Raw genomic sequence first — 16,163 nt, 5'->3', positions numbered from 1 at the left:
TTGATCTTGTATTAAGAAAAGGTCATCGCTTTTTCCAAAATTGTTCATCATGTATTAAAAAGAATTGTTCATGTGTATCTAGAAAATGTTCATCGCGTATTTCAGAAATGTTAATTATTTCTTCAACAATTTTTATAGTGTAATTTGAAAAGGTTCATTGTGCATTTTAAAAATATGTGATTACAAAATGCATGAATATTTTTATATACAAACGATGATTTTTAAATAGGTTCAAAAATACATGATGGACAATTTATAATACAAAATGATCAATTTCTTGATATGGGATGAACATTTTTCTTGATACCAACTGAACACTCTCTTCAATTCACGGACTTTTTTCAGATACGAGATTGATTTGGTAAAATACATGTTGAACTATTTATAAATACACAATGAACATTTTTTAATGGGTGATGTACATGTAATATTAAAAAGAGGAGATATGTTGTCGTAATGGTTAGCACACGTTTCAAACCGGCGTAAAACCCAAAAGATTTCGCACGTCATCCGCCACCGCCCCCCTCCTACCTGCCAGTCTCCAGAGGACCCTGATGATAAGAGCAGACCGTTGAGAATTTTGTGCGGAAACACAAACATTCAAATGAAATTGCGTATTCACCAGATAACTAATGATTGATCATCGCAAGGAAACACACACATAGATTATTGCTTGGTCCTCAAATGAAATGGAGAAGAAGAAATTGCCGGGCGGACAAATCATCAAATGGCAAGTAGTACGTTTGTCTGTAGAATAGAATTAATGTAGAGTACAAGCAAGTATACCAACTGATCGCTGCCTGTGTAATATAGTATATGTATGGGGGTAAAGAAGGAGAAAGAAGCATGAATGAATGAATTTGCCTGCCCTATCACGACGACTCGGAATCATCGTCGTCTGGAGGGGTTCCGACAAGCCAGCCCCACACGCCGCCCGAGCCAGCTTGCTTCTTCTGCTTGGCGTCCAGCGCCGCCTGCTCCTGCTCGGAAGCCGCCTTCTGCCTTCGAAGGAGCTCCACCTCCCTCTCCAGTGCATCCAGACTCTGAAGCTTTTGCCGCAGCTCCGCCACGTCCACCTCCAGTTTGAAACATCTCGACTGCTCAGCGGCAAGTTGCCCACGGACAGCTTGAAGTTCCTACAAGGTTTTACATACATAGATGCGCAAAAATAAGGATCCACACAGTACAAGTGGTTTACTGGTTTAGACTTCTCTTACTTATTGTGTATATACAAACTAAAACTCATAGCTTGATTGATTCAAAGACTGTATATGCAGGACAAAAGGACAGGCAAACTAACTATGCCGTACGTAGGGGCAGAAATTGAGCAACTGGAAGATAGAAAACAAGACTCGCCTTTGTCAGCTCCGCATTTCTGGCCTCTGCTTCAGTTATCTCTTCTTTAAGCTGTACAGTTTGCAGTCCTTCCCTGTTAAGCGTTGCCTCTAGTTCGTCTTTCTCAGCTTTAAGGGCTGCCAAAAGTTGTTCATTTGCTTCATCATTTCTGTTTTTCTGAAACACAGCACAACACAATGACGTATAAAGCCAGTTTCAAGTACATCTTCCAAATAACAGAAAGTTGTATCAAATAATGTTGAATGTGCATATGTATCCAAAAAAATAGCTGCACCCTCTAGTTTAAATTTGTACAAACGGCATTTCTACAGTAACCGAGATTCAACAAATGCTTTCTGCTGTATTCAAGTTAGGTCAACATAGGCACCTCCAGGTAGTTCCAGATATTAGAGAGAAACATTACCGAATCAGCATTGTCCATGGCAATCTCCCGTATCTTCCCATCTTGAGAAATTTCAACCTCAGGTTCCAGCACCCTAGACGTGCTATCTGAGGTTGGTTGGTCCTTTGTGCTCGACTGCAAATCTAACTTTACACTAAGTTTAAGAGCATACACCTGTCCAGCACAGAGGAAAACAAAAGATTGAAATTTTGAAAGCGATTTCCAGGCATATAGATGATTAATAAAATGCCAGTTACCTCATTGCTGTACCGTCCATTGTATCCTCCAAAAGAAATGAGATAATCTTCTCCACTATAATTGCTATACAATAAAGTCATGCCCTAAAAATAATAGGGTGTAAATGTTACCAACCAAAAGAAAATCATTTCAACATTAACAAATTGCTCAAGAGGAATACCTCACTGGCAAGAGGAACACGCCCTTCTACAGTGCTAACAACCGACCATGCCAGAGTTGACATGTTAAGCACAAGTGTTTCGGAGACACCTGCAAGGACAAATGCATGAGATCACTAAATGCAAACATAAATCAAAATAAACTAAAGGTAAACTTAAAATTGACGGCCCGAAAACGCTGCCTAACTGCAACAGAAGTATTGACTTGACAAGAACCTGATGTTAACAAAGATGAGTGATACAGTGGCTACTCATCACAATTCCATAGCATTAACAAAGATGTGTGTTATCTTAATCCTCTTAAAGGAAAATAATAAGACAATACAATTTGCATTTCAAGACAACAAGTGCTTGAGCCATTGCTTTGTGGATTTGAATGAGATTTTGCAGAATACTTTCTGAGCTTATGTGGCATTGTGATTTCTCAACATAATGTGAGAAACCATCTCGTAAGTGAGGCACCAAGTTGCAAGCCAATACCTAAATTCAGCATATTCAACTGCTGAGTTAGTTTTGAGGTGCACAAGGAATTGTCTTGGTTCTATATGCAGGGAATGTTTAAGGAAACTGTGCCTCCCATAACTCTTCGCAGCACCTCCAATTAGCACTTAACAAATTAAACTGGGGAAATTATCTCAGGAAGTAAAAATCTACTAGTAATATGAACATATAAATATAGACTGAAAGCCATAAAGATTTCTCCAAGAAAACACCGATACTTCCAGCAACTAGCGTATCTGTTGGTTCTTGCTTTTGTTGGAATCATGGATAAGAAGACAGAAGCTAATGGACTGCACTGACTAAATATATGGTAAATGGCTTGATGTTTAATTGTTAACATATTTTTTATATTGTTTTCAACAATAGTCAAACGTATCCTCGTATTGGCGCTTTTCAGAAATGACGTATTTACGTATCTGTATCACCCCGATACTGATATGTGTATCCGTATTGAGGCAATCTAGGGTTTTTCTAATATTGTACGAGAAGAGCCGGAATGTACATAAGATCAGGCACTTAAAAACCTACCACTTTTGTTATTGCCACCACCAACAATGTACCAATTCTCTCCAACAGTTGCACCTGCGTGACCAGCTCGTGGGCTTGGAATCGGGCCCTGCTGTTTGGGTCTCGACCATTCCATCTGTGATTCTAACATTAGAACTTAACAATCACAGGCAATGAATTAATCTTCAGAGTCCCAGCAAGAAATTTGTTCTTACCGTCTGCAAATCAAGGACATGTAGGTCATTAAAACATGTCGCATGAGATCCGCCGCCAAAAATTAGAAGATAGCGGTCAGCATGGCAAGCAGCAACATGGTCTGATCTAGGAGCAGGAGGGGTGCCTCTAAAACATAAAGCAAACATTAGAATACATTGAATCCAGAAATACGGTAATATCAAGTTCGGTGTCCAGAACAAGATTCAAATTTCACATCCAATATGCCTTCTCTGTTTTTCCCTTTCATTTCATTTGTCTCTTTCAATCAATTTAGTACTTCTATCAGTCCCATCTAATTGAGAAAAAATAAGTAGTAAACCAGTAATAATCCAACTAAGCGCTTCAGTTCAGAGATTCAAATATGCCTTCTCTGTTTTTCCCTTTCATTTCATTTGTCTCTTTCAATCAATTTAGTACTTCTATCAGTCCCATCTAATTGAGAAAAAATAAGTAGTAAACCAGTAATAATCCAACTAAGCGCTTCAGTTCAGAACTATTTAACATGAAGAGTAATCTACTTGAACAGCTTTTAAGCTAAGTTTATGGAGCATCTCACTAGGAAAAAAAAGCTTCAATCATAATAAAATAACTTGAAAGGCAACAAATGCACACGATGACCTACGTGTTCCAACTAAATTTAGTAGCACTTAACAGTAGTTCAGATACGATGAAGCTAACAATGTCACCAAATGAACAGCACATATCACAAAGATTATGCATGAGAGATCTACAGAGATTCCAGTACTCACATTGCATCCACATCATCCCATGTCATGGTTTCAAGATCAAGAATGTGCAAATCATTCAAAAGACATCGCTTTGCATCTTCGCCACCGAACACGACTAGAGTTGTTCCAACAAGAGTCACTGACTGACCTCCACGAGAAACCTGCAGCAGATGAAATTCGCATAAGTAATATACTTTAAATAACTAATTAGCCAATTTAGTATTTAGCAAGATTTTGTATCATTCATTCACTTAAGGGTGTTTGTGTTATCTCAGCAAGCACCGGAGAATTATTGCAACAACAAAACTAGACATGGCCATGAACTTAGTATTATACTCCGGATTTTGGTGCAAAATATAAAATGCCCTCACTTAGTATCATAAATGGACTGAGTCAAAATATTTCTTGTAAACATGATACATATATTTTGATGATGTGAAAGATGGCCCCAAGTTTGATACTGGTATACTGAACAAAAACTACCGCATAAGCTACGAATGAATTGGTCACCCCCAAAAATTGTATACATCTATGCAACTATATGCAATATGTTTCATAATTCCAAAGCTGAGAGTATGCTCTTTGGACTATGTTGCAGATTGCAAGTGTTCAGCTTGAACGAATAGAAGACTTCTCTGGACTTGGCCACAAAGTTAAAAGAACATGAGCTGAAGGCTATTATAATGATCAATCCAAGTTCATAGTTGCCAGAGAAAACTAGAACTGCACATAACTCACCACTCTTGAACCTTAACTATACCACATATAATAGTGTGTTAGCCCTTACTTAAGGCACATCATACTGTGTTAAACTAAAGTAAACTCTCGGATAAAATAAGGTATATGCCAATTGAAGAAACCATTAAGACATGCTTATCAAAGGACAGTGAAACAATAAACAAATATGTCATTCCAATTATAACTGATATAATAGGACAGGAGAGATCACAGATCTATGGGTTGAAGAAAATTATTACCGGTGGTTTTCCGTAAGTCTTGACAATCGACCAGGTACAAGTATGTGGATCAAATTCCTTCACTAGCATAAAAACACCAAAAACATAGTAACAACATCAACAAATATTCACAGATGTTAGATATGATTACATCACAGCGCTATGCAGACTGAAAAGTGACTTTTAGTAAACCTGTAATGCTGTCAGATGGATCTTTTGTATGCCCAGCAACAGAGAAGAATTTGTTACCGCATGATATCTACAAAGTGGTAGTGGGGGATTAGCATCAGGTGGAAGATACTCATTAGCTGCAGCTATTACATATTTGTGTAAAATTTACCAAAGAATGGCCAGCACATGGAGAGACTTGTGCTGTTTTAGCTGAATCAGATGTTCCTGCTTGCAATTTGGCATCAATCTTGGACCAAGTCAAACTCTTCAGATCCAAAACCTGCGGTTGGCACAAATTGTGGCAAAGAAAAACAAGAAGCATTGAGTCGGTGTTACTTAATTCTGTAGAAAAAACTATCGTTGTTCCCATGCATTGTTACAACATACTCAATTGAACAATAATAACAATCTAAGAGCATAAGATGACTGGAATTGTTACAGGGCATGCTTCAGCACCGCACGAATTTTATGTAAGATCATTTAGCTTAGGGATTATGAATAAAAATGAATCACTAATTCTGAGAGCAGTGTGTACAGACAAAAACAATTGGTTGATGATGATTTAGTGACAAATATGCGACAAAATTTGTTCGTGTGCCTCCATGTCCAAGCTAACAAAAAATTAGAATGCATACATATGACATGCTGCATTATCACAGTTAGCTTCACAAACCTGAAGGTCACTAAGATAACGGCCATTGTGGTTTCCACCAAATATATACATTTTGTCTTGAAGAACAGTTGCTCCATGCTGCAGCAGCCAAAATTCACATCAATGCTACAAAAGTAAATATAGCAAACAGAAACAAAAGATAGGGTAATAACCCTACAAGTTTGAAAATAAAGAGGCAAGGGAACACATGGCTCACCTCATAGCGGGGTTTAGGCCGCTGGCCGCTAACAGACAATGCAGTCCATTCCTCGTGAGCACTGACAGTACTAAGACCTTCCAGAATAACAACTTTGTCTTGTGTCTCCACTGAACTTCCGTTTTCAGAAATGGTTTTTGGTTCTGGAATTGATGATGTTCCAGTTCCATTTGTCAAAGCCGGTACGATGTCCGGCTCTTCCTTTGGTTTCTTGTAAAACGAAATACAGATAATTTATTGAATAAACCAATAAGTTCAAGGATATAAGGTGGATTCAGAATACTCAGGCAAACAACAGAGAAGCAATGTATACTTGGGATATATATGTACCCAAATACATTATCTGACGTGACTTACATGCATTTCAATATCTACTACAGGCTGAGGGTTGATGAACTCAGGGATTCTAGAGTACCATCCAGGATCTTCCTCCTGCCACCATAACATCAATGTGTCAATACAACACTAGCGCAGATGCAACACACTGAAGAGCAACATGTAACTAGCTATACCTCCAGTATTTTGACAAAGAGACGCATCGCCTCTGCGGACGGCATGCTTCCAAGCCCATGCCAGCTGAAAACACAAGAGTATGACTAAGCAAGCAGCAGCAATTCAAGTGCGCGCACATGGCAATTGCTAAATTGGTGTTCACTGGGCATCTATCTATATGGACAGATAATTGTTCCAAAAGGCCAAACTAGTGAACTAGCGGCATATATAGGAAAATTGCACTATCTAGCTAGGAGTTGTGGCCTTTGCAGCAGCATATCTTAAGCTCGATGGAAGCCGGGAGTCAGGCTCGGAGACGCCAACCTCGTCCATTTGCTCTGCTCCACGGGGCTCCACGCCCTGGGCTTGGGCACGTTGCAGGGCCCGACCGTCGCCTGCGCCGAAACGAAAACCACGAGGTCAGTCGCCACCAGCCGAATTCCCGATCCCTGATCCCCACCATTTCGGCGGGCCTAGCCTAGGTCGTCACCTGCTGGTGGAGGCCGTAGAGGAGGAGGGCGACGTCGTTCTGGAAGCGGGAGATGGCGGCGGTGGAAGGGGCGCCGGCGCCGAAGCCGGCGTAGGCCGCGGCGGCGTAGAAGCGGTCGGGGTAGGCGATGCCGGAGCTGGCCATGGCCCTGCTGGATCTCCCTCGTCGAGATCTCCCGCCGACCGTCGCGCCGGCGCCGGCTGGAGGCGGGCGGGCGGCGGCTAGGGTTCGCTGCGAGCAGCCCCGCCTCTGCTTACTCGCCGCCGGGTGGGGGGAATGGGAGCGGGGGTCAGCGGCGCGGGGATGGGAGTGGGGAGGGGTCTCCGGAGATCTGGAGGTAGACGGCGATCCGACGCTCGCTTCGTTGGCGGGGCGGGCCGAGGCGACGCTCCTTTAACGCGGCCGCTGAGGTGGACGGGGGAGGCCACGTGCGCGCGACACGTTGGTCCAGTGACGTGGTGGTGCAGAGTCGCCGGGGTTGCTTGCTCGCTCCGTGTCACACAATTTGTGAGTAAGAAGAGTTTACATGAATTTTGTACAATTTCTAAAGGAATTTATTTTAGTCCTCTTGGTTCCTAAGAATGAATTCTTGTTTCTATGTAGGTTATGAATCAATATCCTTCATATTTCAAAGAAAAAAACATCAGCCGACTCAATGGAAAAATCCATATCTTATGCCTCAGATAACATCTCTTTTTCTATAACGTGTCTCTATGATTTTCCTATTCGTATAATACTCATATCCTATGAACCAAACGAGAGTAAGCTCTACTATAGTTTATGCGAGTTAACATTGCAAGTCCCCAACTAACACCTGCGTGGAAGATATTAGGTGCTCTTTGCTAATTCTTCCATCAATTCACTCAAGGAGGTTTCATGCTACAATCCGAGGTCTCGATACAAGCAGAAGCGTGCAAAACGGGAAGAAGAGAGGGTTGTGTTGAGAGCCAGGTGGGAGTAGGTAGTCCTCGTCCTTTCCGGTTCGTGATTGATTTTCCATGACGATTGTCTTGGATCATGAGCTTCTTATGTTGCCGCAAGCATGTTCACCCACTCCGGGCCAATCACTCTGGTGTTGCTTCTTCTATCTCTCTTGCGATGACCTTGGGCCTTATTCGATGATGGGTCGGCCTGCTATTAGGCTTCACATACAATAGCAGTAGTGGTGCTGACACTCTGTCCTTTTTGTGTTTTGGCTTGTCCACAAGCCACATCACATGGGAACCAGGCTTGCAATTATTCATGGTCTCATCAGGTGGAATCTGTGTGATAACCAGACCGATGCACCAAAACTTGTTCTATAACTCGATTGGTTTAACTTCATGTCGAGTGTCGGTTGTACATGGATCTCAAATTGGGTCGTGTCTGAAGATGGGGATGGGGAGGCAAACACACATAGTTTCTGAGTTGAAAGACGTGAAAATCAGATGAATAAACGAAGCCTCATGCAAACCGATCTGTAAGGGACTTGGCCAATATGAGCTCAAACATGGAAAAGGCCCAAATTATCCGAAAGACAATTTGTGGCAAGCATGTTGGGTTGTAGAACTTTGCACATACAACTTTAGCTTGATGTAAACTTGCTTGCCCACTTTAAAATTGTGATGTGGCATGTTTTGCCAGCCTAATGTTTCATACGCATATGAGCTTGTAACAGGTGTTGCCTGACCAGTCACTCCTTTAACGCTACCCGAGGTGGACGGGGGTGGCCACGTGGGCATGCCACATGGGTCGAGTGACATGGTGGCGGAGAGTCGTCGCAAAAGTAAAACATCGGTCTTTTATGTTGGAGAAGTGAAATAATTGTGACTAAGCTCTATAGCTCGCGCAAGCTTAAAATTTAAATCCCAACTAACACCTAAGTGTTGGGTTTCGTAGTAATTTCAAAAAATTTCCTACGCACACGCAAGATCATGGTGATGCATAGCAACGAGAGGGAAGAGTGTGATCTACGTACCCTTGTAGATCAACATCGGAAGCGTTGACGCAACGTAGAGGAAGTAGTCGTACGTCTTCCCGATCCGACCGATCCAAGCACCGTTACTCCGGCACCTCCGAGTTCTTAGCACACGTACAGCTCGATGACGCTCCCCGGGCTCCGATCCAGCAAAGCTTCGGGGATGAGTTCCGTCAGCACAACGGCGTGGTGACGATGATGATGTTCTACCGACGCAGGGCTTCGCCTAAGCACTACAACGATATGACCGAGGTGGAATATGGTGGCAGGGGGCACCGCACACGGCTAAGGAACGATCACGTGGATCAACTTGTGTGTATAGAGGTGCCCCCCTGCCCCCGTATATAAAGGATCCAAGGGGGGTGCGGCCGGCCCTATGGAGGCGCGCAGGAGGAGTCTACTCCTACCGGGAGTAGGACTCCCCTCCCGTTCCTTGTCCAACTAGGAGAGGTGGAGGGAGAATAGGAAAGGGGGGGGCGCCGCCCCTCCCTCCTTGTCCAATTCGGACTAGGGGGAGAGGGGGCGCGCGGCCTGCCCTGGCAACCCCTTCCTCTTCTCCACATTAGGTCCATAAGGCCCATTAACCCCCCCGGCCGCCCCCCGGTGCTCCGGTTTTATCCGAAACTTCTCCGGAACCCTTCCGGTGTCCAAATATAGTCGTCAAATATATCAATCTTTATATCTCGACCATTTCGAGACTCCTCGTCATGTCCGTGATCACATCCGGGACTCCGAACTAACTTCGGTACATCAAAATGCATAAACTCATAATAATTGTCATCGTAACGTTAAGCGTGCGGACCCTACGGTTCGAGAACAATGTAGACATGACTGAGACATATCTCCGGTCAATAACCAATAGCGGGACCTGGATGCCCATATTGGCTCCTACATATTCTACGAAGATCTTTATCGGTCAGACCGCATAACAACATACGTTGTTCCCTTTGTCATCGGTATGTTACTTGCCCGAGATTCGATCGTCGGTATCCAATACCTAGTTCAATCTCGTTACCGGAAAGTCTCTTTACTCGTTCCGTAATACATCATCTCGCAACTAACTCATTAGTTGCAATGCTTGCAAGGCTTATGTGATGTGCATTACCGAGAGGGCCCAGAGATACCTCTCCGACAATCGGAGTGACAAATCCTAATCTCGAAATACGCCAACCCAACATCTACCTTTGGAGACACCTGTAGAGCTCCTTTATAATCACCCATTTACGTTGTGACGTTTGGTAGCACACAAAGTGTTCCTCCGGCAAACGGGAGTTGCATAATCTCATAGTCATAGGAACATGTATAAGTCATGAAGAAAGCAATAGCAACATACTAAACGACCGGGTGCTAAGCTAATGGAATGGGTCATGTCAATCAGATCATTCACCTAATGATGTGATCCCGTTAATCAAATAACAACTCTTTGTTCATGGTTAGGAAACATAACCATCTTTGATTAACGAGCTAGTCAAGTAGAGGCATACTAGTGACACTAAGTTTGTCTATGTATTCACACATGTATTATGTTTCCGGTTAATACAATTCTAGCATGAATAATAAACATTTATCATGATATAAGGAAATAAATAATAACTTTATTATTGCCTCTAGGGCATATTTCCTTCAGTCTCCCACTTGCACTAGAGTCAATAATCTAGATTACATAGTAATGATTCTAACACCCATGGAGCCTTGGTGTTGATCATGTTTTGCTCGTGGAAGAGGCTTAGTCAACGGGTCTGCTACATTCAGATCCGTATGTATCTTGCAAATCTCTATGTCTCCCACCTGGACTAGATCCCGGATGGAATTGAAGCGTCTCTTGATGTGCTTGGTTCTCTTGTGAAATCTGGATTCCTTTGCCAAGGCAATTGCACCAGTATTGTCACAAAAGATTTTCATTGGACCCGATGCACTAGGTATGACACCTAGATCGGATATGAACTCCTTCATCCAGACTCCTTCATTTGCTGCTTCCGAAGCAGCTATGTACTCTGCTTCACATGTAGATCCCGCTATGATGCTTTGTTTAGAACTGCACCAGCTGACAGCTCCACCGTTTAATGTAAACACGTATCCGGTCTGCGATTTAGAATCGTCCGGATCAGTGTCAAAGCTTGCATCAACGTAACCTTTTACGATGAGCTCTTTGTCACCTCCATATACGAGAAACATATCCTTAGTCCTTTTCAGGTATTTCAGGATGTTCTTGACCGCTGTCCAGTGATCCACTCCTGGATTACTTTGGTACCTCCCTGCTAAACTTATAGCAAGGCACACATCAGGTCTGGTACACAGCATTGCATACATGATAGAGCCTATGGCTGAAGCATAGGGAACATCTTTCATTTTCTCTCTATTTTCTGCAGTGGTCGGGCATTGAGTCTGACTCAACTTCACACCTTGTAACACACGCAAGAACCCTTTCTTTGCTTGATCCATTTTGAACTTTTTCAAAATTTTGTCAAGGTAGGTGCTTTGTGAAAGTCCAATTAGGCGTCTTGATCTATCTCTATAGATCTTTATGCCTAATATGTAAGCAGCTTCACCGAGGTCTTTCATTGAAAAACTCTTATTCAAGTATCCCTTTATGCTATCCAGAAATTCTATATCATTTCCAATCAGTAATATGTCATCCACATATAATATCAGAAATGCTACAGAGCTCCCACTCACTTTCTTGTAAATACAGGCTTCTCCGAAAGTCTGTATAAAACCAAATGCTTTGATCACACTATCAAAACGTTTATTCCAACTCCGAGAGGCTTGCACCAGTCCATAAATGGATCGCTGGAGCTTGCACACTTTGTTAGCTCCCTTTGGATCGACAAAACCTTCCGGTTGCATCATATACAACTCTTCTTCCAGAAATCCATTCAGGAATGCAGTTTTGACATCCATCTGCCAAATTTCATAATCATAAAATGCGGCAATTGCTAACATGATTCGGACAGACTTAAGCATCGCTACGGGTGAGAAGGTCTCATCGTAGTCAACCCCTTGAACTTGTCGAAAACCTTTTGCGACAAGTCGAGCTTTGTAGACAGTAATATTACCGTCAGCGTCAGTCTTCTTCTTGAAGATCCATTTATTCTCAATTGCTTGCCGATCATCGGGCAAGTCAACCAAAGTCCATACTTTGTTCTCATACATGGATCCCATCTCAGATTTCATGGCTTCAAGCCATTTTGCGGAATCTGGGCTCACCATCGCTTCTTCATAGTTCGTAGGTTCATCATGATCTAGTAGCATGACTTCCAGAACAGGATTACCGTACCACTCTGGCGCGGATCTTACTCTGGTTGATCTACGAGGTTCAGTAGTATCTTGATCTGAAGTTTCATGATCATCATCATTAGCTTCCTCACTACTGGTGTAGGTGTCACTGAAACAGTTTTCTGTGATGTACTACTTTCCAATAAGGGAGCAGGTACAGTTACCTCGTCAAGTTCTACTTTCCTCCCACTCACTTCTTTCGAGAGAAACTCCTTCTCCAGAAAGTTTCCGAATTTAGCAACAAAAGTCTTGCCTTCGGATCTGTGATAGAAGGTGTATCCAATAGTTTCCTTTGGATATCCTATGAAGACACATTTCTCCGATTTGGGTTCGAGCTTATCAGGTTGAAGCTTTTTCACATAAGCATCGCAGCCCCAAACTTTCAGAAACGACAACTTTGGTTTCTTGCCAAACCACAGTTCATAAGGCGTCGTCTCAACGGATTTTGATGGTGCCCTATTTAACGTGAATGCGGCCGTCTCTAGAGCGTATCCCCAAAACGATAGCGGTAAATCAGTAAGAGACATCATAGATCGCACCATATCTAGTAAAGTACGATTACGACGTTCGGACACACCATTACGCTGTGGTGTTCCGGGTGGCGTGAGTTGCGAAACTATTCCACAATTTTTCAAATGTACACCAAACTCGTAACTCAAATATTCTCCTCCACGATCAGATCGTAGAAACTTTATTTTCTTGTTACGATGATTTTCAACTTCACTCTGAAATTCTTTGAACTTTTCAAATGTTTCAGACTTATGTTTCATTAAGTAGATATACCCATATCTGCTTAAGTCATCTGTGAAGGTGAGAAAATAACGATATCCGCCACGAGCCTCAACATTCATCGGACCACATACATCTGTATGTATGATTTCCAATAAATCTGTTGCTCTCTCCATAGTACCGGAGAACGGTGTTTTAGTCATCTTGCCCATGAGGCACGGTTCGCAAGTACCAAGTGATTCATAATCAAGTGGTTCCAAAAGTCCATCAGTATGGAGTTTCTTCATGCGCTTTACACCGATATGACCTAAACGGCAGTGCCACAAATAAGTTGCACTATCATTATCAACTCTGCATCTTTTGGCTTCTACATTATGAATATGTGTATCACTACTATCGAGATTCAACAAGAATAGACCACTCTTCAAGGGTGCATGACCATAAAAGATATTACTCATATAAATAGAACAACCATTATTCTCTGATTTAAATGAATAACCGTCTCGCATTAAACAAGATCCAGATATAATGTTCATGCTCAACGCTGGCACCAAATAACAATTATTTAGGTCTAATACTAATCCCGAAGGTAGATGTAGAGGTAGCGTGCCGACCGCGATCACATCGACTTTGGAACCGTTTCCCACGCGCATCGTCACCTCGTCCTTAGCCAATCTTCGCTTAATCCGTAGTCCCTGTTTCGAGTTGCAAATATTAGCAACAGAACCAGTATCAAATACCCAGGTGCTACTGCGAGCATTAGTAAGGTACACATCAATAACATGTATATCACATATACCTTTGTTCACCTTGCCATCCTTCTTATCCGCCAAATACTTGGGGCAGTTCCGCTTCCAGTGACCAGTCTGCTTGCAGTAGAAGCACTCAGTTTCAGGCTTAGGTCCAGACTTGGGTTTCTTCTCTTGAGCAGCAACTTGCTTGCTGTTCTTCTTGAAGTTCCCCTTCTTCTTCCCTTTGCCCTTTTTCTTGAAACTAGTGGTCTTGTTGACCATCAACACTTGATGCTCCTTTTTGATTTCTACCTCCGCAGCTTTCAGCATTGCGAAGAGCTCGGGAATAGTCTTGTTCATCCCTTGCATATTATAGTTCATCACGAAGCTCTTGTAGCTTGGTGGCAGTGATTGGAGAATTCTGTCAATGACGCAATCATCTGGAAGATTAACTCCCAATTGAATCAAGTGATTATTATACCCAGACATTTTGAGTATATGCTCACTGACAGAACTGTTCTCCTCCATCTTGCAGCTATAGAACTTATTGGAGACTTCATATCTCTCAATCCGGGCATTTGCTTGAAATATTAACTTCAACTCCTGGAACATCTCATATGCTCCATGACGTTCAAAACGTCGTTGAAGTCCCGATTCTAAGCCGTAAAGCATGGCACACTGAACTATCGAGTAGTCATCAGCTTTGCTCTGCCAGACGTTCATAACATCTGGTGTTGCTCCAGCAGCAGGCCTGGCACCCAGCGGTGCTTCCAGGACGTAATTCTTCTGTGCAGCAATGAGGATAATCCTCAAGTTACGGACCCAGTCCGTGTAATTGCTACCATCATCTTTCAACTTTGCTTTCTCAAGGAACGCATTAAAATTCAACGGAACAACAGCACGAGCCATCTATCTACAATCAAACATAAACAAGCAAGATACTATCAGGTACTAAGTTCATGATAAATTTAAGTTCAATTAATCAAATTACTTAAGAACTCCCACTTAGATAGACATCCCTCTAATCCTCTAAGTGATCACGTGATCCAAATCAACTAAACCATGTCCGATCATCACGTGAGATGGAGTAGTTTCATTGGTGAACATCACTATGTTGATCATATCTACTATATGATTCACGCTCGACCTTTCGGTCTCCGTGTTCCGAGGCCATATCTGTATATGCTTGGCTCGTCAAGTATAACCTGAGTATTCCGCGTGTGCAACTGTTTTGCACCCGTTGTATTTGAACGTAGAGCCTATCACACCCGATCATCACGTGGTGTCTCAGCACGAAGAACTTTCGCAACGGTGCATACTCAGGGAGAACACTTCTTGATAATTAGTGAGAGATCATCTTATAATGCTACCGTCAATCAAAGCAAGATAAGATGCATAAAAGATAAACATCACATGCAATCAATATAAGTGATATGATATGGCCATCATCATCTTGTGCCTGTGATCTCCATCTCCGAAGCACCGTCATGATCACCATCGTCACCGGCGCGACACCTTGATCTCCATCGTAGCATTGTTGTCGTCTCGCCAATCTTATGCTTCCACGACTATCGCTACCGCTTAGTGATAAAGTAAAGCATTACATCGCGATTGCATTGCATACAATAAAGCGACAACCATATGGCTCCTCCCAGTTGCCGATAACTCGGTTACAAAACATGATCATCTCATACAATAATATTTAGCATCATGTCTTGACCATATCACATCACAACATGCCCTGCAAAAACAAGTTAGACGTCCTCTACTTTGTTGTTGCAAGTTTTACGTGGCTGCTACGGGCTTAAGCAAGAACCAATCTCACCTACGCATCAAAAACCACAACGATAGTTTGTAAAGTTGATGCCGTTTTAACCTTCGCAAGGACCGGGCGTAGCCACACTCGATTCAACTAAAGTTGAAGAAACAGTCACCCGCAAGTCACCTATGTGCAAAGCACGTCGGGAGAACCGGTCTCGCGTAAGCGTACGCGTAATGTCGGTCCGGGCCGCTTCATCCAACAATACCGCCGAACCAAAGTATGTCATGCTGGTAGGCAGTATGACTTATATCGCCCACAACTCACTTGTGTTCTACTCGTGCATATAACATCAAACCAGAAAACCAGGTTCGGATGCCACTGTTGGGTTTCGTAATAATTTCAAAAAATTTCCTACGCACACGCAAGATCATGGTGATGCATAGCAACGAGAGGGGAGAGTGTGATCTACGTACCCTTGTAGATCAACAGCGGAAGCGTTGACGCAACGTAGAGGAAGTAGTCGTACGTCTTCCTGATCCGACCGATCCAAGCACCTTTACTCCGGCACCTCCGAGTTCTTAGCAGACGTACAGCTCGATGACGCTCCCCGGGCTCCGATCCAGC

The 16,163-nt window shown here is 42.8% G+C and overlaps 1 protein-coding gene across 1 annotated transcript; it reads right to left on the bottom strand.

The window, feature by feature from the left end:
* Positions 1-636: 636 nt before the first annotated feature.
* Positions 637-7,450, bottom strand: LOC123087763 (acyl-CoA-binding domain-containing protein 6). The gene is made up of 17 exons (XM_044509864.1): positions 7,085-7,450; positions 6,919-6,989; positions 6,615-6,678; positions 6,460-6,534; positions 6,103-6,312; positions 5,907-5,984; positions 5,403-5,513; positions 5,255-5,321; positions 5,084-5,145; positions 4,128-4,267; positions 3,378-3,504; positions 3,184-3,298; positions 2,157-2,245; positions 1,996-2,079; positions 1,760-1,912; positions 1,357-1,512; positions 637-1,136 (listed from the first exon to the last, which is right to left on the bottom strand). Exons 1-17 carry the CDS (start codon positions 7,226-7,228, stop codon positions 873-875), a joined length of 2,010 nt encoding a protein of 669 aa, XP_044365799.1. The 5' UTR covers positions 7,229-7,450; the 3' UTR covers positions 637-872.
* Positions 7,451-16,163: the final 8,713 nt, after the last annotated feature.

Source organism: Triticum aestivum, chromosome 4A (assembly GCF_018294505.1).
Source record: "Triticum aestivum cultivar Chinese Spring chromosome 4A, IWGSC CS RefSeq v2.1, whole genome shotgun sequence".
NCBI classification, from domain to species: domain Eukaryota; kingdom Viridiplantae; phylum Streptophyta; class Magnoliopsida; order Poales; family Poaceae; genus Triticum; species Triticum aestivum.
Note: the sequence above shows the minus strand (reverse complement) of the source record. Positions and strands in the feature narration are given on the sequence as shown.

Coding starts and splice junctions, on each gene's coding strand:
- LOC123087763 (XM_044509864.1), bottom strand. CDS start 7,228: ATGGCCAGCTCCGGCATCGCCTACCCCGACCGCTTCTACGCCGCCGCG. Junction 6,990..7,084: donor TCTACGGCCTCCACCAGCAG/GTGACGACCTAG, acceptor GTTTCGGCGCAG/GCGACGGTCGGGCCCTGCAA. Junction 1,513..1,759: donor CCATGGACAATGCTGATTCG/GTAATGTTTCTC, acceptor GCTGTGTTTCAG/AAAAACAGAAATGATGAAGC.